Here is a 20,453-nt window from a genome sequence, read left to right on the forward strand (position 1 = left end):
GCTCGGGGTAATTTATTGTGGGAGGCTATGTAATGCTCTTGCCGCTTCGCAACGGCACGCACGGGAGGCGGGGGAGCGGTGCTCACATTTAGCAGGGCAGCAGAGGTGACCCCGTCTGCAGGGCTGCCGCAGGTGCCAGGCACGCTCCCGCCCCAAAAATCAGCAGAGACGTCAGCCCTGGGCTCCCTCCATGGTCAGAAATCCCTCTCCTGCTCCGAGGGACCTGCCCCTTTGGGCTGGCAGCGTTTCTGCACCCTGTCCCTGCCCGCAGCCGGAGCAGCAGGGTCGGCGTGGCTGTGCCGGGGCAGGGGCTGGCCCCGCGGCCCGTCCGGGAGCAGGGCACAGCCGTGGGGTGCACCCACCCCCTCGCCCCACGCTCCCTGCCGTCCCTGCTCCCTCGTCCACCTCCCAGATTTCCAAACTTCTGTGCGTCATCTCACGGCCCCAGCACACGCCAGCAGCACCGACACTCGCTGCTCTCCATCACCCCAGCGTCACCGGGAGTCGGGCACTGCTGTCACCGGCGGGTACCACAGCCACCGCCAGCGGCACAGCTGCAGCCCCCGGCATTGTCCCCAGCCCCGCGGGGCAGCTCCAGGGCTGGTCCCAGTGCCGGCGGCACAGCGATCCAGCCTGGCAGACTGGCAAGCCGTCGGCGGTGGCCATCAGCCGGCCAGGAGCCGCTCCCAGGTGGGTGACACGTTCTTTTGCAGACCAGCTCGTCCCCGTGCACGGTCAGAGCCCGGCCCTGCGGCTCTCCGTAACGCCCTGCTCTGCCGGGGCCCCGCCGGGTGCCGGCATATCTCTCTGGGCAGGTTCACTTTGCTTTCAAACCAGGGCCGCGTGTGGAAGAGCGGAGCCAGGCCGGCACGCGCGGGATGGGGCTGCCAGGGCAACTCCACAGCAGGGCTCCCCTGGGTCAGCGCTCTCAGGGCAACCTGGAGCCTTTTGCCGAATTTCCAGTTCAATCTACATGAACGTTGCTGAGAAATTCTCCTCTGCTTTGCTTCTGCACTGGATGCTTCCGTCCCACAACCAGCCCTCCACTTTGCCTGGGCTCAGCCGCCGATGCCAAGCTTGCCCCGAGCTGCAAGAGCACCTGGTGCCGCCGCAAGCCTTGCCGTAACCTGGGACACGTCAGGGACCTTCCCTGCCCCGGCGTCCCCACATCAGCATCAGGGGCTACAAAAATCAGCTGGATGTGTGTGTGTGTGTGTGTGTGTGTGTGTCTGCCTTTCTTTTTGCGTGCGTGTGTTGCATATGTGTGTGTGTGTGCACCCGTGTGCGTGTCCCCGGGGCTGCCCCGGCTCCCGAGCCCCGGCAGCGGCAGGGAGAGCCACCCCGTGCCCTACCTTCCATGATGGAGATGTGCACGGCTCTCCTGCGGGTGCGGGGCACGCTGCTCAGCCGGGGGCCGTGGGTGATGGAGGGGCAGCTCCGGCTCGGCACCAGCCCTGCCCTGGGGACGAGAACGGGGACGGCGTCAGAGCCCCGGCCGGTGCCCGAGCACCAGGCACGCGGCGGATCTCCCGCTTCGGCCCTGCGGCTCCTTTCGCCGCCCCAGGGAGCCAGGCACCGAAACCCTGGGAGGCCCCGGCCCCGCGGGCTGCACCGCGCTGCGCCGCTGCTGCCGGGCTCTTACCGGTGAATCTCGGGAGGCTCCCTCTTGATCTTGGCGCTGGACTCCATCACCTCCTTTGCAACGCGGCCACTGCAGGCAGTTGAAGAACAGCAGCCGTCAGGATGTGACCGATGCACCGGCAAGCCACGAGCGACCCCGTGGCACCCCGCGCCCCGGCATGGCCTGGCCCCCTCCCCACACGGGCCGCTGCTCCACGGCTCCAGGGGAAAGCAGAAATATTTGCTAGAAACAAGGGTGATGGGAAGAGCAAGGAAAGGCTGGGCTGATGCCTCTGCCACCAGGTTTTGCTGCTTCTCCTGGCACGAGCTGCTGGACGCCGTGGGGTCACCTCCCCTCTGCGGAGGGGGCACACACCATGGGCACCGGGGCCCTCCCGTGCCAGCACGGAGGGTGCCGGCATCGTGAACCTCGCAGCTGGGGATGCGCTGGGGTCTCTCATCCTGCAGAGATACGAGGTCCCAGGGCCAGGGCCAGGGAGCAGCAACACCCCCCAGGAATTTAGGAATTGCAGTGGTTCATTTCACTCGTCGTTCTCAAAAACCAACCCCCAAAGCCCCCTGCCCTCTCTCTCCTCCACTCCTGTCCCTCCAAAAATCTGCCGTTCTGGGGCTGGAGGGAGGGATGCCAGCTGTGAAACAGAGAAAGAAGCGGTGACGGCCTCGGCGAGGCGGCAGCGCTGCCATGGCAGGACCTCCGGCGAGAGGAGGACCCTTAGCGAGTCCTCAGACCACCGCAGCCCTCGGCTGCTCCCCACAGCACACCCAAGGGAGCATCCGAAAACAGAGCTGTCGTTATTTACCTGTACCGGAACCGGCTTCCCTTGAAGAACAAGTTGCTGCTGGACACCGTCCGGACCTGGCTCGACTTCTCCAACCTGCAACAGCACCAAGAGCTGCGTGAGCGCCCTGCGTCGCCAGCCAGGCGCTGAGCCCCCGGGCAGGGTACGGCCCCCGCCACCACTTCACGGCAAAGCCTTCGCCCGGTTTTGTTTCCAACGCACCACGCCGGTGCCGAGGACCGCTTGCTCTGCTGCCGCCCTTACGGCACCGTCCCCGCCAGACCGACCCCCGGCATCAGGGGGAGGGAGCCGCGTGCCGCTGGCAAACGCCAGCGAGGCCGAACGACAAGAGCAAAGCCCCGGAGATGCGAAACACCACCAGGAACAAAACAAGCCGCCGGCAGCGGAGGGGCGACGCTGGCTGGCAGGACGCGAGCAGCTGGACCGTCACGGCATCGCCCCACGGCCCTCTCGGCCAGCACCGCGCGGCCCTGCCGGCAGCGGGAGCATTGCCCAGCCGGTGCCCGGGCTCCCAGGCAGACCCGCTGCCAGCGGCTTCCCGAGCGGCTGACGGGGGGCTCGTACCGTGGCTCGTACCGCGGCTCGTACCGGGTCCCCGGGGGCCACCAGCGAGTGCCTGCGCATGGGAGCTGCGCAGGGCTGAAGCTCTCCGGCGGGCTAAAACCCTCTCCACGACCTCTGCATCGCAGGGGGCTGGCAATCGGCCCGTCGCAGGCAGGCTGGCACTCGCTGGGGTCAGTCCGGCCAGCGGTGGGTAAAACCGCCGGGAAGGACAGTCTGAAATCCTCCTCACCCCCGGGGAGCCGGTCCCTCGCCCCGGGAGCAGCCCAGCAGCATCACGGCCGAGCCCACGGTCCACTCCACTGGCTGCATAATGCAGCGGTAATTTACTGACATGATTAATCATAAAAAGATTTGTAAAGCAATATTGCAATTTCATTTCATGTTAATATAATGAGAAATGAAACCTGCTGATTGCAGCTGCTGATTGCAGTATTCCCAAAGAGAATACATCACACGCTTTATCTCGCATCTTGCTGATTAAAATAAAACTCATTACAAAGCACAGAGCAGGCTATTTTTAAGCACAACATGAGCAGGATGGTAAAACCAAACCGTTCCACCTGGCACCTCCCTGTTTTTTGGGCAGACAGTTCAGCCCCCGACCTCTCCCTTTCTGTGTGACAGCCCAATTAACCAAACCAGGGGCAGAAAAGGTGCCTCGAGTGCCACAGAGCAGGGAGCCCAGAGCTCCTGGGGAAGGACAACGCCTTCCCCGCTCTCCCCGGGCAGAGGCTCCCACCGCCCCGGTCAGACGCCCAGCCTGAGGACCCCGAAGCCAGGCAGCCGCAGGAATGGCCCCTCGAGCCACCGTCCCCAACTGCCCAGGCTCGCAGCTGCAGCCCAGACTGCACGTCGCCTCCCCAGCCCCTTGAATGTTTCACATGAATAATTAACTTGTCCCCAAAGAGCTTAGAAGCAGATTATTTCTGAAAGTTTTTGAGCTTTCCCCATTAAAAGGCAGGCTTTTCTAAAGCACCCCGGAGCACGGGCTCAACTTCAGTGGGGATTTTAGCGCCGGATTCAGCACAAACAGACCCTGCGAAGCCGTTTTGAAAATCTACCCTTGAATATTGGGTCAGAAAATATTCCAAGTTTTGCTGGCATCTGCCCCTGCTGCCTCCCACACCGGCTGCTCCCAGCGCCTGAGCATCCGCACGTGCGGGCCGGCTCCAAACAAGCTGCCATTAACAGGGAAAATGCTAAAACACATCTGCTGTTGCGGACAGGACATGCGCCAGTGGCTCAGCATTGAAGGCTTAATCTCCAAACAATTAGTTTTAATCTCCTGATTAAGGGTTTGCTGCAGAGGGATGAGCATAGCGGGGGGGGGACGGGACGGGACGACACCCCACGGGGCAGAGCCCCCAGCCCGGGTGCACCGGTGCTTTTGGTGACTGGTGACTCTGCTGGGGCCACCAGGACTGGGGTGCCACGGGGACCGGGGTGCCATGGGGACCAAGGTACTACTGGGACCAGGATGCCATGGGGACCGGGGTGCCACGGGGATTGGGGTACCACGGGGATTGGGGTGCCACTGGGACCGGGGTGCCATGGGGATTGGGGTGCTACAGGGACTGGGCTGTGATGGTGATCAAGGTGCCACTGGGACCAGGGTGCCACTGGGACCAGGGTGCCACGGGGACCAGGGTGCCACGGGGATTGGGGTGCTATGGGGACCAGGGTGCCATGGGGATTGGGGTGCTACAGGGACTGGGCTGTGATGGGGACCAGGGTGCCACTGGGACCAGGGTGCCACAGAGACTGGGGTGCTACAGGGACCGGGGTGCCATGGGGACCAAGGTGCCACTGGGACCAGGGTGCCATGGGGACCGAGGTGCCACGGGGATTGGGTTGCTACGGGAACCAGGGTGCCATGGGGACCGGGGTGCCACGGGGATTGGGGTGCCATGGGGATTGGGGTGCCACGGGGATTGGGGTGCCACGGGGACCGGGGTGCCACAGGGATTGGGGTGCCACAGGGACCGGGGTGCCACACAGCCAGTGCCAGCCGGTGCCCGAGCCCCGGTGCCTGGATGGAGCCCTCGGGCACAGGGGATGCAGCACACACGGCCACGCATGCCAGGGTGGCCCGGCACTTACTTGTAGAAAGCCTGGTTTTCTATCCCACACTTCCAGAGGTGCTTGCAGGCTTCTGGTGTTGGGGCAAAATATGTGAGAACAATTTTCTTTTCCTAAAGGAGAAAGACAAGGAGTCGGTAGGGGAACAAGTGAGTGGTGCCCACCAGGCAGCACGTCGGGAATGCGGACGGAGGCCAGAGCAGCCGGAGCTGGGGAGCAGCGCTGACACGGGGCAGATCCTCCTCCAGAGATGCTCGCGACGCAGGGAGATGTTGGAGCACCGGCCGACACCGCGGCACGGCGCCTCGCATGAGGGATGGGCAGACGTGCACGTCCCTGACCCGCCGCCCACCTCCAGCTTACCTGCCTTTTTGAATGTCCAGAAATCTATTTTTAAAAAAACTCATGCTGATGGCTTATGTGGGAGCCATTTTCAGCCAGAGGTAACCAGGGCTGACCGAGCGGGATGGCGGTGATGAAGAACCGCAATAATCCCAAACGCAACATGTGGCTGTGGCGGGCGAGCACGGCGAGAAGCGTCGGGAGGTCCCGGGCTGCCGCTGAAGGCAGAGCCCTCACCTCGGCACAGCCCGGCGCTAACCCGGCGTCCGCAGGCTCTAACGCCCCGGGCAAGGTGCCAGCGGGAGCAGGGAGGTGACCCCAGCGCTGCCGCTGAGCTGCAGCCCCTGCCGCCGTGCCCGCGTCCCTGCACTGCAGTCACAGTGCGACGCCGCTGCAGGCTGCAGCCCGCCAAGTGCACAGCGAACCTGCTGAAGCAACGACCGCCGCTGCGCTCGGGAAGTCCCACGGGACGGGAAAGCACTCACCTCTTTCTGACTTACGTACAAATAGAAAGTCTTCCCTTCGAATTTCATTTTGGTCACCTCGTTCCTGAAAGGACAAGGACGGGCAGGTGAGAGGCTGCGTGGAGCTCACCCGCAGCCCGGCCGGCTCACGGGCACAGCCCCGGCCAAAGCGCTTGCGCGGAGCCGCAGGTCATGAGCCGGTGCTTTGGGGTGAGCCGGTGCTTTGGGGTGAGCCGGTGCTTTGGGGACGGCAGCGGGGCAGCCCCAAGACCCCGTTTTCAGTCCCCGGGAGGTGCCACGGGGCGGTGAGAGGAGCCCTGGCTCAGAAACCAGCAGCCGGAGAGGGGAATGCCCTGGGGTGAAGCTGAGGGTCAGCGGGGTGTCCCAGAGTCACCGGGGACCTCGGCACGCGGGCACCGGCCGGGTGGCAATGCCGGCCGTGAGGGACGCACCGGCCAAAATCTGAGATGCAGCAAAGACCCCTCGGAATTGTCCCTTATTTGCAGAATAATGCAACCAGGTTCAGAGGGGCTGGGGGGTGCTTTCGGGGGACTCGGCAACATGCAGACGACGCACATTAATATCGGTGAATGTACAAAATAAGAAGTCTGGGGGCAACAAATTTAGGGGCCAGGGTAGAAAAGTCCTTAGGATGAGAGGAAATGGGCTCAAGCTGCGCCAGGGGAGGTTTAGGTTGGAAATTAGGAAAAATTTCTTTACAGAAAGGGTGGTCAAGCATTGGAACAGGCTGCCCAGAGAGGTGGGGGAGTCCCCATCCCTGGAGGGGTTCAAAAAACGGGCAGAGGTGGCACTGGGGGACATGGTTTAGTCTGGTCTGCCCTTGATTGGTTTAGTGTGGACTTGGCAGTGTAGGTTAATGGTTGGACTGGATGATCTTAAAGGGCTTTTCCAACCTCAACGATTCGGTGATTCTATGATTCTATTAGAGCCAGCAGCACAGGGTACAGTCGCAGCAACGGAGGCAAACAGGCTCCTGCGCTCCTCCAAGGGCGGGACAGAGCAAGAAGTGACACCCTGAGCGCACATCGCAGGCCGTGCTCAGCACCGCTCTCCCCGTCTCCGGGAGCCCCGGCAGCGCAGCGACCGCACGGCACCCCGAAGAGGACCTGCCTCCCCCCCTGCTTCCGAGACACGGGCGTGCGAGCTCACTCGTGCGAGCGTGTGCAGGGCACCGGACGGGTTTTCCAGCTACCGCAGCATCGCTCCCCTCCATGTCCTCTGCTCGGACCCCGTCCCGGCTCAGGCATGGGCGCTGGGTGCGCTCAGCACCGCCCCTTACGGGCACCTCGCCCCGACCCCGCTGCGGTGTGAGCGCCCGGGGAAGGCACCCGGCGCTGGGATCGCCCACGCACCCCGTCCGCAGGAGCTCACCCACGCATCCCCCAAACGCCCCGGGGCGATTGGGGCGCTCCTGGCACCCACCCCGCGGCGCCCCGCGCATCTCGCGACTCAGCGAGCAGAAGCGAGCCGGCCGGCGCGGCTCCAAGCGAGCGGGGCACCGCGGGCGACGCTGGGCTGGGAACTCACCACTTGATGAAGTGAACTCTCTTGTTTCCCTGCAGAACAACAAAACCGAAGGGAGTGAAGGCCAAAAACGCCGCGTTCCCCGACACATCCTGGAAGAAAACAGCAGTTGCTCAGCACAATGCTGCGGAGCCAGCAAAGCTCAGACGCCACCGGTGACCCTCAGCCCTAAAGGCGGTGGCGATGCAGAATCCGCCAACGCCGTCGCTGCCAGCGGGATGCTCCTGGCAGGTTCACCCGCGCCGCGGCACCCTGCACGCACGGCAAAACCCGCAGCCGAATAACGGGGCAGCGGGTCCGGCGGCACTAATGAGAAACCGCGACACAGCTCCCAGCCGCAGCGGTCCCATCCGCCTGCTAGTGAGGAATAAACAGCGAAGGCAGGGCCCCACCAACCCCTCACTATTAATTAAACCAGAAAATGGTAAAAACCTGATACACTTGACTCCCTCAGAACCCTGCACAGCCAGTGCAGCTGGGCGGCATTGAGACAATTTAAAACCAATAATTAGCGTCATGTACGGAGCAAGGCAGCAGTTTAACTTAATCATAACATCCAGACTCCAGGGAAGTGATCATTAACTGCACTGGTGAGCACGGAAAAAAACAAGAGAGACGCTGAATTTTAAAAATATTATGAAACAATGCCACTCAGTAACTGTTAGATTCGCCCTGACTGATTCAGCAGATGTTCAGACAGCTGTTGAAGGATGCTGAGCTGAAGGGAGGGTGCATGCCAGGCTCAGGATTTCTGGTGCACTGGGCAGGAAAAGCAGGACAGGAATTTTACAGGGGCGGTTACAGAAGAGCGATTTATGTTTGGTGTCTGCGATGTTTTCTCAGGGGAAAGCGTGGCACGGGGCATGCCCCGGATCTCCCCAGCTCCGGGGTGCAACTCTCCCCCTCTGCTCCCAGCTGTGCCCTTCCCTGGCTTAATCAAGAGGTGAGGCGTCTTCTCTGCTGTTTGCTTTCCACCCCCGGACACCGGATCTCGGTTAGAGGGACAGCAGGGAGCCCGTGTTGTGATGAGATCTTCCGAATTTGAGCAGAGAACAAATTGCTTTTAAATCCAGATTGGATCAAAAATCCGCCTTAATCTGTCAAGGGTGAATGGCCAAAAGCAGAGAGCCCTGAACCCAACCCACTGCCCTGCACAAGGCCAAGACGAAAATCCCCAAACTCATCGTGTCCGAGATGCAGCAGCCCGGTCTTGCAGAAGAAAGAAGATTTCCGTGCACCTTTGCAGAAACCAGCCTGGCTGCAGCTCAGGCCCTGGGCTGCCCAAAGCACTTTGGCTCTTTCCCAAATCCGGGAAAACCTTCAGGAAAGGCAGAAGCAGCATCCCGGCAGAGGGACGTACCCTCCCGGCGGGTGCGGGCCCCGCTCGCCCGTGCACACCGCTGACGCCAGCCCGCTCAGTCCTGCCCTGGCTACGGCTGATGCAGCCGCAGGCAGCGAGCGGGGCAGGACGGAGATTAACGGGGTGTCGGGCTGGAGGCTGCACGGTTTTGGAATTGCTGCTTTGGGATGGGAGGAGTGGGGCCGTGCTCCCCCTGCTCGGGGCGGAGGGGGGAGCTGGGGAGCAGGGAAAGGTGGGGGATGCCGGGGGTGCAGAGGCTCGATAGGGGCTGGGGATGCTAAATGGGGCACAGGGCCCTACAGGGAAATAAGAGCACAGCATGGACCCCCCCCGCCCAGCACCGGCGCTGAGCCAGATGAGCCGAGCATCACTCCCCGGGCAGCGCGACCCCATCCAGCCGGCAACGCAGGAGAGCTGAACCGGCACGGTCATTCGGCTCCTCCAGCCTGGCAACCTCTTCAGCAATCGCAGAGTGCCAGTAAATGGGGCACCCCCCACCCAGCCGGGATATTTACTGCAGTTGTGTATTTATGTGGCACAATTCAGTTCAAAGCTCCGGGGGACCATAGAGCAGGCACTGCCCTTAGAGAAAAATTCTCCATCTGCTTTGCATCCCGCGTCCATCTGCATGCGATGGGACTATAAGGGACCAGAGAGCGCCAAATGCAATGACATCTACAGTCAATAAAAAGCATTTCAAACAGAAAACCGGATTAGTGGCCAGGGAAGAGCAGAGCGATAGACTGTCCCTGGCAGATTAATGCTTGCTGGTTTCTCAGACACATTACTGACCTTGTTACTGCCTCCAAATTGCATGCTTTAGCAGAAGATGGTCGGCCACTGTCTTTTATAGCTGTCTGCATGTGAAAACACTTTCTTACGGCTTCGCTAAACACCCTCTGGAAGGATTTCGGAGTACTCGCCCTCCCTGCTCCCCTCTGCGCACACACCCACTTGGGGCTGGCTTTGGGGCTGGCGAGGGCTCCTGGCTCCAGCACGCCCCACGGCTTTGGGGGGACAAACGGCTGCACGTGGGACCAGTCACTGGTACCTCTGCAGCTCGTAACCGGCCGGAGTGAGAAATCCAGCGCAAGGAATAGCGTTCATAGAACTGTTTTACCTTGCAAGGGTGTGGGTCAACCCCGTAGGTCTCCAGAGTCTGGGCTTTCCTGAGAAAATTCAGCTCTGAAGTAGCTGGTGTCTGCCCACTACAGGAGGGAAAAAAATCGAAAAAAAAAGAATATTCCATGGAAGACATGAACGTGGAAGTCAGACCTCAGTTACAGGGTTTCTGCGAACAACTAGAGGCAGCAGTCATGGCATATTCCCGTTACAAGCGTTAGCACAATCAGTCTGCAGCAGGAGACCAGCACTGAAACCCAGCCCTTCTTCTCCTGCCAGCCTGAGCTAGCAGGAGGCATGCTGAACCAGCAGCACCAGAAAGGACCAAAATTCAGGAGCATCTGCAAAATTTAGGGCTGAATTTCCTATAGGCAGCGCAGGCATTTTTTTCAGGGCTGGAGGAAAGGGGGGTTCGCTGGGCAGAGCACCTAAGAGCACGGCTCTGCCGGTGAAGGCGTGAGGGGAGATGGCAGGAGGGGATCCGCGGGGGACGGGGGGTTGGTCACTGTCCCCGTCCCGCTGGGGAAGACCAGGGATCCCCCAGGCTGGGCCGGCTGTGCCAACAGCCCGGAGCAGGAGAAACCCCTCGGGCCTCCCTGGGGCAGGAGGGATTGGGGCTGATTTTGCCACATTGCTGGTTTATTTTTTTATTTGTCTGCATTTTCTGCAGCTTTTCTTGGCCGCTCGATCACGTTTTCCTTTCAGCGAGCAGAGGTTTGGGGGACACGGCAGCTCCTCTCGCAGGGTGATTTGTTGTGATGCCTCTATGCCACCAAACGACCTGCTCTGCTCTGCATTATTTTTCACCAACGCTGCCAAGAGCACCACTGGCTCCCAGCCGGATCTGACAGACCGGAGCGGTGGGCGCTCCTCCCATGGCACGACTGAAAATCCCAAACAGGGACAAAAATCAGCCGAGCATCAGCAATCCCTACAGCAGCCGACGCTCCTGCTCAGCGAAGCCCCTGGCCATACCTCAGCTCCGACTTGTGGATCTCCGCAATTTTCCTCTCCAGCTTCTCCGAGTGTTTGGGGAAGAACTGGAACTTGGAGCTGTAGCCTTCTGGGTGCTTCCCTGGGTCGTAGTCCCCGATCTCAGCTGGTGGGAGACAGAACGGGTCAGGAGCAGCAGCGTGCATCCCCATGCCGGCAGCACCAGGCGCAGGGCTGGGGCTCAGAGCATCCCAGGAATGCTGCTCCAACCCAGCCCTGCTTCCCATTAGGAAGGAGCATTTGTAAGGCGTTAACTGCCTCCAATTAATTCCACTGTTTGCTTGGGAATCACCTGCCAGCAGCTGGTCACTGTCCCAAATTTATTAATTCCTCAAGCCATTTGCCAAGAACCTCCGGGCAGCCCTGGGGCCGTTGGCCACGAGCACCCCGGGGGCACCGGGAACAAGGCAGCGAGCGAATTCTGCTGACCCAGTGGATGCAACTGTGCCTCGAAAAAATATAATTAGTTGGAAATCTGGAAAACGACATTGAGAAAAGCTCCTTCCCCTCTTTACGTAGCCCGGCAAGGTGCTGCCGGGTGATCACGGGGATCACAGCAGCTCTGCCCTGCAGCGGGACGCGGGGGCTGCCTGCGATGGCTGCAGGCAGGGATTGACCCCATGCCTGGAAAACCTGCCCCAAGCCTGGGAAAGCTGCAAGCACGGCGACAGGAGGTCTGTCCTCAAGACAAACCCAGCGGCCCCGACCGCCAGCACTGAGACCAGGGTGCAGAAACGCCCGAGACAGCCCGATTTTGGAGCTCGGCTCCCAGCGCCCCGTGGGAGCCGGCAGCGATCGCCACTGGTGTTTCACTGTAGCACGGCTCTGTAGCCGGTGTCTCCTGCCAGGATTTACAGTAATCCGGCAGCCGCCTGCCACTGGGGATGAAAGGACCTTGCTCTGATTTAATTCCCCCCAGCCTCAGGTCCTAAGCGAAATGGAGACGTTACATTAATTTTTACGTTTCCTGCTTAAAACACTAAAAGGGGGGAAGCACACCAGCGCTGCGAAATAACTCAGAAGCGCTTTGGAGCTGAAATTTGTCTTTTTTGATTGCTGGGGCGCATCTCCCCGGCTCATCCCAGGGACACGACCGCAGGCAGCGGGGGGCTGCAGCGAGGGGCCCCGGCAAGGCGCCAAGCCGAGCACCCTTGGGTGGGGAAGCCCACCCGCACGCCCGGCACGGCAGTGCTAACGGCACGGCAACGTGCTTTTCCACCACGCCAATGCCACCCAGCTCTTCCAAAGAGCCCGACGACCCTCGCTGAGTGTTGCAGCACGCCGAGCAGACGCCGAGCAGATGCCGGGCACCTCCGAGCTCCCAGTGCCACGGGCAGCGGAGGCAGGAGCAGGCAGAGCCATGCCGGCAGGAGAACAGGCAGGAGGGCAGATCGGGCAGAAGGTTTTCAGCAGTTTCCCCACCTCCTGCTCCGAACTCCACCAGCGCCTCTGCAGCTTGCTGACAAAGGCACTTTCTCTGCCGAGGCGCTCGGCGGCAAGCGATGAGCTTACCCGAGGCCATCTTCGGCCGTCCTAGCAATCAGCAAAACTGCAGTTAGCTCCGGAGCTCTTTGCAACTGCAAGCTGCAGGCACTTGCCAGAGCTGCCGCGGGCCGTGCAGAGCCCCAGAAAGAGAATGCGTTGTCACAGGGCGGCTGCTGCCTCGGGACAGGCACAGAAGTAGGAGACACGGGCGGGATTAGCCGAGGGGATGCGCATGGGGACACCGCTGCCCCGAAGGCAGGCGGGACAGCTCAGGGAGCAGACGGCAGCGCGGTGCTCCTGCTGCGGCTGAGAGCCCAGCACCGATCCTCGCCCTGCTCCAGCCCAGCACCGCACGGCACAAGCAGAGTCTTGAAGCACGAGCCCCGCGCTGGCGGGATGACATTTGTATTCTAGGTGCAGTGATCTGTTGTAAGTGAAATAATGTAACCGGTACTTAGCATGAAAAGCAAATTTATCTTGTCAAAAAGCATTACCTTGAAGGATATAGGCGGCCAACAAAGCAGCATCCGAAGTCTTGCAGAGGAGACGGCCGTGGTACAGATCCCTTTTGATCTGCAGGAAGACTAAATACCTGAGGACAGAAGAGATAGTCCATTTATTAAGCAAAGTTTAAATGACCTAAACAGGCAATTTAGACACGGGATATCTGCCACGAGACACTCGCGCTAACGTTTCTCTCGGAGCAGCCCATTTACAAGACGTTAGGCTTGCTAGGAGCGAAGGAGTGCTAATTACCGGGCAGTTCCCCCGGCCAGGGCCGGTGCTGGGGCTCAGACCACACATCCCAGCCCCGCTCCAGCCCGCGGGGACCCGGCGCCCACCCTCGAGGGCTGACGGCGGCCTCCACCGACGCACCGCCGGCCGCTCGCAGCAGGGCAGAGCTGCTGGCAGAGCGACAGAGCTCCCTCGGCCAGGGAGATACTCGGGTGAGCATTCCCACCGGGAAAATGCACAGAGGAGAAAACTCACAGGCAAGGAGGTGCCGGTCCCTTCCGCCTGCCAGCCCCCGGAGCCCCCTGCGAGGCTTCGCCCTGTTTTGGGCAGCGGTGCCCAAACGCAGCTGCAACGGCCCCAGCCCATCTCAAGGTCACGGGGGGCTGAGGTGCCCCGGGGGTGATGCTCCCAAGGGGGTCTCGTGGTCCTGAGCCCACGACGGCTGTTGCGCTTCCCAGTCCTGCATCCTCGCCCGGCTGCTCAGCCTCCACATAACGTCATTTTTTTTTTTTTTTTCTCCTTCCCCAACTCTCTGTATCCTCCCAGGTCTCTGCGTGCGCGCCCACGTCCCTCCTCCGTGCTCGCCAGTGTTCAACACTGCAACTGCTAGAGCGAGCTGCCTCTTGCGCTCACCCATCTCTACCTCCACGCACCAAAGCCCAGCGAAAAGATAAACTATGTTGGAAAATTACATATTTGAATAAATTTAAACCTAAGTAACAGCTTGGGCTGAGTCATGTGGCAATGCATTTGGGAAAACCTTTTGATGGTAAAACATAAGTCACAGAGGGAAGGAGCAAAATGGAAATTGGAGTGCTCAGAAACGCGTTTAAATAATCAGACTTGCACTCTGCAATATCTCAGTCATGCTTCATTTCTCAAATCCGTATTTATGATGAGATAAGCCACTAATTTTCACAGATAAAATATATTAAAGAGAAATCCAGATATTAAAGTGTACTCGGTCCAGGGGAAAGTGAATTTTAAGTCCAGGTTTCAGCTGCAGTCGCAGGCACACCCCGAACGGCAGCAAGCGGGGGCAGCCCACCCGCGCGGGGAGCTCGTCCTGGCGCGTGGGGGACGCGTGGGGGTCCGTCAGACCTGGACCCCCGACAGCCTGAGCCCGGCTGAGCCGCAGAGCCCCACACTCACATCAGCTGCAGGGCACAAAAGGGGCCGGAGGTGGCTGCAGTCCCGAAGCCGGGCTAATGCGTTATTCGAGGGCAGGAGAACAAGGTGCTCTGCTCCCCACCATCTCAGCGGTTGGTGGCCAGGGCTTCCAGCGCCCAGGGTGCCAAACCCTGCTGCTGCCGGCGCGGAGCCGGTGGGGCCAGCCTGGCTGCAGACCCCGGGCTCGGCTGGCAAGCACCGCCGGCAGCCTCGCCCAGCACAAGACCCTCGCTGCACCAGCCCTTCCCCAGCACCTAGCACAGACCTCGCAAAAAACTGCAGAATCAAATGGGTTTAACCCTGCCAATCCCCGCCAGCCCGCTCGCGCACCCCGCCACGGAAACCCCTGCTCCCTTTAAGCAGGGAAAGCCTGCAGCTCTGAGCTGGTTTTACAAACAAAAACGTTCAGCAGGTGCCAAACAGGTTTTCCAAAGCCTTGCCTATGCCTTGGAAGCATCCCCTGGGAAGGGGAGTTTCCCGGGGCAGCGCTGGGCTCTGGGGTGAGGCTGCCTTGGAAAAGGACATTAAAGATGGGAAATATTTCTGAGCTTGGACCGCGAGCTCCCGGGCTGGCTCCATCCCCGACGCTCTTTGAGTCCAGCTCCCACCCTCCGCAAGGGTAAATCTGTGACCTGCATTTCAATTCTTACTGTGCTTGACAACCGCAGACGTTTGCTAATCTCTGATTAAAGAAAAGAAATTCAATTAACATATTGTATGCGCAGCTTAATGCCCACATAATAGCTGTCATTACTCAGAGATGGATGTCTTTGGCCGTTTCACATTTAAATTAAGGCCCGATGGCTGCACAAGGTTGCAGTTGCTGGGAGTAAATATAAAATCTGCAAATTAAATAAATGCCTCTTAAGCAAAACAAGGAGATGTATCCGTGTGAAACTATTCCTGGGCACTTCTGTGGGTTGCCTAGAATGTGCCTGTACAAAAAAACAGATCAGTTGTACCCAAGAAAGCTGATTATAACCATGCCCTGGCAGCAGCAAAAAGACTGGCATTCTGGACATGAAGATGCTTTTAAACAGGCCTGGCAAACGCACGCTGGGCTCTTTACAAACGCTTTCATCCTAATCCGCATCTCGCCTCTACGGTTAGACCCCAAGAACCGAAACTTTCTCAGGCTTCCAAACAACATCTTAAGGGGTTTCTTAGTTCTGGTTTTTGGGTCCTTTTGTGAAATACAAGCAAAGCTTTCATTAGTTTTGCACATTATCATGGGGAAACCAAACTCCAGAAGAGTTTTTGAAACACCTCGCCATCCTCTACTTCTAACTGATCTGCCCAGCGAAAATACAGAGTTTATTAATGCAAAGGTGAAGTGAAAAGCTGAGCCCAGGTATATTCCAAACACGCTGCATAACAGGCTGCAAAAGCCCAGATATCCTCTCTCATTAGCTGCCTGCAGAAATACACTGAAAATCCTAGGAATTAAACCCTGGCATATATTTAGCTCTATCAGTAAGCCTACTTAATTTTTGACGCGCTTAGCACGGACCCCAGCTATTCATGGGGAACGTTTAATGGCAGCCAGAGCATCGTCCCCCGGGCGCACGGAGAACGGGCAGCCCAGCGCTGTCTGCCGCCGACGGAGGGCATCTGGGGCCGAGGCGCTGGGGGTCCCGCAACGTGCGGCAGCTGACTGTCCGCAGCGCGGCACGGCACTGACAGCCCGCTTTGAAGGTATCAAGGCAAGCCTGTGCTTCTTTTGCCCCTGTGTTTTACAGGCAAGCAGGGGCTTCCTTCTCCAGGACTGCGGATCTCCTGCCTCGGACAAAGGTACATCACAGGTAGAAGCCCAGGTAGGAAGAGGGGAGCACTGCAGCTGCACACACAAAATAAAGGCTTTTTCCCCACACCCTTTGTTCACAGATGCAGCTCACTGGCGTTGTCTGGAGCCCTTACCTGCGTTTTGGCGGATGGCACCCTACAAGTTTTGCACCCTTTCAACACGGCAAACCTAGATGCAGGGCATAGTCAGAAAAAGCCTTTCTGCAGTCATTTCTTTGCACGTCGCTTCTCCAGATCCTCTCCCTGGCCTGGACTGTACATAAGGACACATGCAAACAACTAAAAGCAGAAGGAAAGTGAAACATTTCCCTCCGAGAGCTTGCTGTGAGAATCAGCTGGCTCCCGTCGCAGTGGCCCAGCTCCGGGCGGTCAGCAGCCAGCACTTTTTAGCCCCAAAACACTTCTGGATCCTTTGAATTGATTCGATACTTTTCTTAGCTGTCCGCAGATGCCCACGTGCCAGGAGCGAGCCGACCGACTTTCTAAGGTACAAGCAAGCCCCTGCTTTGAAGCCAGGGAAAACCAGCCAAATCGTCTGAAAATCAGGACGGCAAAGCGCAGCCTGGCAGTTAATGGTCGGACTGGATGATCTTAAAGGTCTTTTCCAACCTAAACGATTCTAGGATTCTATGATTCTATTTATTTCTCTCTGGTTTTTACTGTAAGTTCTTGGATGTGCTTAAGGAGAAGCAACTTTTCCCCGCAATGCAACAGAGAATAAAGGGGAACTGAAGCTGCCTGGGGGTAGATGCAGACCTGGCCCCGCGCGAGATCCAGTGGCAGCTGACCTGCCTCCATCTCTGGAGTTGGGAGAGGAGAGGAGAGGAGAGGAGAGGAGAGGAGAGGAGAGGAGAGGAGAGGAGAGGAGAGGAGAGGAGAGGAGAGGAGAGGGAGAGGAGAGGGAGAGGAGAGGAGAGGAGAGGAGAGGAGAGGAGAGGAGAGGGAGAGGAGAGGAGAGGGAGAGGAGAGGGAGAGGAGAGGGAGAGGAGAGGGAGAGGAGAGGGAGAGGAGAGGGAGAGGGAGAGGAGAGGGAGAGGAGAGGAGAGGAGAGGAGAGGGAGAGGGAGAGGGAGAGGGAGAGGGAGAGGGAGAGGGAGAGGGAGAGGGAGAGGGAGAGGGAGAGGGAGAGGGAGAGGAAGAGGAAGAGGAAGAGGAAGAGGAAGAGGAGAGGAGAGGGAGAGGAGGGGAGAGGAGAGGGAGAGGGAGAGGAGAGGGAGAGGGAGAGGAGAGGAGAGGAGAGGAGAGGGAGAGGAGAGGGAGAGGGAGAGGGAGAGGAAGAGGAAGAGGAAGAGGAAGAGGAGAGGTCCCTGCATGAGCTGTCCCTGGTCTCTGCGTGACACTGGAGGACGGCTGGCGAGCAGGAGCTGCTACCCAAAAGGCGACAGTCCCCTACTCACCCAAAGCACCCTGACGGCAAGTCCCAAGCAAACCCTGGGTGCAGAGCTGGCAAGGGGCCTCGTGGCCCCGACGGTACCACCACCGACACGTGCCGGGGACAAGTGCAGGACAGACCCCCGGGGACGCCACTGCGTCACAGAGGTTCAGCCATGCCACCTCTCCTAATTACAGCCTTGGCAAGCGGCCCCTGCCAGCGACAGGACAGGAGCCTGGGTGAGCCCTGGGGCTGACCCATCTGCCCTTCTTCACTTTCTGCATTACAGGCTCATTTAAAGCTTCTCAACCTGGGTGAGAACCCCGCGGGGAGCAGAGGGGTCCGGATGCCCTCACCACCTGGGAGAGCAGCAGGGACCCTTTACTCCTGATCTGAGGAAAACCTGGAAAACATCTAAGCGCGTCTGAGGAGCTCACTTCCAGCTCTGCTTTAAAAGGCGACGGCGGCCCCGCAGGGAGCTGCGACAGACCCGGGCACGGGCAGGGTGCTGTGCCCGACGCCCGTCAGCGCTCCGGGCTCCCCCAGCTCCGCCACCCCTGCACCGAGCCCTGGCTGAGCCTGCTCTGCTCCCGGTCCCGCGGCGTGCTGACACGCTGCCTTTCAGGCTCCCTCCTCATCTGAAGATGCAAAACTCCCCGCCGCACCTTTAAACACCTCTAGGAAATTTTATTCTGCGTTTAACGCAGCCCGCGCGCCCAAAACCTGCGGTCTTTGGGAATTCAAAAGCAAGGCTGGTGTCACCCACCCGGCCCTCGGGTGAGGCTGAAGCGCGTCTCGCTCCCCTGCGCCACGTTGCAGCGGGCAAGGGATGCAGTCTGCACCCTGTGCTGGGCGTAGCAGCGGCGGGGGCAGCGCAGCGGCGAGGTGCCGGCAGAGCAAGGGGTCCTGCGCTGGGGGTAGGTGACCCCCGCGGTCCCGGGCTGGTGGGGACGGCGGGGGGCCCGTGCCATGGCAGTGCTCTGTGCCCTCGTCATGCTCCGTCCAGCGTGCCTGCACCCGCTCCGCACCAGTCTTGTTACCTTCTCCCTAACAAACCCCAGGCTTGCAGAGACAACTAAGAATTATTTGCAGCAATAATGGCAAAAGGTTCCGGGGGAAAACGCAGAAACCTTTAGCAAAGGCGCCAGCCCAGCGGCCTCAGGCAGGGACCCGACCCTCCACGCCACGGCGGGGTGGGGGAGCCTGGGCTGTCGTGCCCTGGAGATCCGCAGTCACGGATTTTTTTTGTTTCCAAAGCTGCTGCGAGTGCTCTTCACGTCCTTCCTTCTGGCAGGAAGAGCGGCATGAAGAGCCCCTAAAGATAGAAACTCAAGAGAAGCGCCGTCAAGTTTCTGCGTTGCGGTTTGTCACCCGTTTCTCCCAGAGCATTCATGCCCCTTACATAAAAGGGACGTGGCTAATTACTTCCAGCGGCCGTCAAGGGAACTGGAGCCACTCAAGCCCTTCCTGACAGACCGAGCACACGTAATGACGCCCTGAGCTAAGGATGTGCTCCGGCAGCGGCGCTAGCAGCCGATTCAGAAGCGGCAAGAGTACCAGCAGAAGCAGAAATCGGACTCGCACGGGTGAACAGCTGCTCCTGCTTCAGCCCACCTTCCCGCACTGAGCGCACCAGGGGGGTTCCAGCTCGAAGGAGAGATTTTGGAGAGCCGCAGGGAAGGGCACGTGGCCGGTGCAGCCCAGGAACCAGTCTGCGTTGTCAGGATGGTACCGAAGGCGCGATGGATATCATGGTGAGCAGTGCTGCACGTGGAGCACTTTGCCCTGGGAACGTGGTTTGTGTAACCGGCCGCAGCCAAGGACCAGGTCAGCGGGTTTAAACCCACAGCCAGTGCTCCCTGCCACGCACGGCGGCTCCACGCCCGAACGACGCACAGGTGGGGGTCTCCACGCTGCCTCCCCACAGTCGTGACACCGCAGAAACGTTCAAGTTTGGAAATCGAAACGGCTGCTGCTCTCCCTTGACTATAAACCGAAGCTCAGCAGGGTGCGTTCCTGCCTTGGCCGAGCCCTCGCTGCCGGCCGGTCCCCGTGTGCCGGGGTCTTACCTGGTGATCTCCTCCTTCAGAGCAGCCGGGTCCGTGGGATAAAACTTCACGCGGAAGCACATGGTGAAGGGAGGCTGGGCTGCAGGGAGAAGAGCGATACCGCAGTCACCAGCGACAGGGTTTGTCCCCTCCGTCCTCCTCAATAACCCCGCTCGAGGAGACGGTCACGTACTGCTGGGGGTCTCAGCTGCCCTCCCCAAACCCCACCTGCCCGCTACCCCCAGACGCACCCCGCTGCCCTCGGTAAGGAGGGAGCGGATGGGCACGGGGCCGTTCCCCACTGCGGTGGCCATGGGGGGAGCAGACATCCCCGGTAAAGCCGTGGGGAAGCGCCCGCGGCACCGTCTGCCTGCCGTGCACCCCGCTCCCCGCACGGGTCCCGGTGAACCCCGCTTTGCTCATCCCCATCATTTCTGTCCTGGTCTCCGGCCGGGCTGGTGCCCCGTGCCAGCGTGCCGGGGGGGCACGGCCGGCTGCGACCGCAGTGGGACCGGCGGGAGAATGGTCCCACTTTCAACCCAGCAGAACAGCTTTGTGGATAAGCAAAAAGGCCCTTTTTTCCGGGAGATGTGCTGGGAATTAACCCCAGAGGGGAAGGACTGGAGAAAATGGAAGTACATCAAAAACGAAGGGAGCGTGCACCGCCTGCCTAGGACATCTGCTCGCAGCGATACTCACCCCTCATCTGCTTCACAACCGACTTGGTAAATTCCAGCCAATGCTGAAATGAAAAGGAAGATAATTAAAGCAAGTCAGTAACAAATACTTTCAGTTAATAACATGTTCAGGGTAAAATTAAAGGAACACCCCTGCCCCCCCGGCTTGAAATAAAAGCCCCTGCTGGGGCAGAGCACAAGCTGCGCGGCAGAGGCAGGAAGGGGCTGCAGCCCCAGCGTCCCCGTCTGACGTC

At 59.8% G+C, this 20,453-nt stretch overlaps 1 protein-coding gene across 4 annotated transcripts in view; it reads right to left on the reverse strand.

The window, feature by feature from the left end:
• The window catches only part of FRMD5 (FERM domain containing 5), a 121,569-nt gene that overhangs the window by 3,146 nt on the left and 97,970 nt on the right, over window positions 1–20,453 (reverse strand). For 3 of the 4 annotated variants that reach the window (XM_075714063.1, XM_075714062.1, XM_075714065.1), the window contains 11 exons: window positions 20,222–20,264; window positions 19,544–19,622; window positions 12,890–12,987; window positions 10,893–11,016; window positions 9,916–10,003; window positions 7,439–7,527; window positions 5,912–5,975; window positions 5,106–5,197; window positions 2,442–2,516; window positions 1,643–1,711; window positions 1,353–1,459 (listed from right to left, as the gene is read on the reverse strand). In XM_075714063.1, coding sequence (XP_075570178.1) covers window positions 1,353–1,459; window positions 1,643–1,711; window positions 2,442–2,516; window positions 5,106–5,197; window positions 5,912–5,975; window positions 7,439–7,527; window positions 9,916–10,003; window positions 10,893–11,016; window positions 12,890–12,987; window positions 19,544–19,622; window positions 20,222–20,264 — 928 coding nt within the window. Of the gene's footprint in view, window positions 1–1,352; window positions 1,460–1,642; window positions 1,712–2,441; window positions 2,517–5,105; window positions 5,198–5,911; window positions 5,976–7,438; window positions 7,528–9,915; window positions 10,004–10,892; window positions 11,017–12,889; window positions 12,988–19,543; window positions 19,623–20,221; window positions 20,265–20,453 lie in introns of those variants that run through there. The other variant, XM_075714066.1, reaches the window with a different exon arrangement.

Source organism: Pelecanus crispus, chromosome 7, assembly GCF_030463565.1.
Source record: "Pelecanus crispus isolate bPelCri1 chromosome 7, bPelCri1.pri, whole genome shotgun sequence".
Lineage (NCBI taxonomy): Eukaryota > Metazoa > Chordata > Aves > Pelecaniformes > Pelecanidae > Pelecanus > Pelecanus crispus.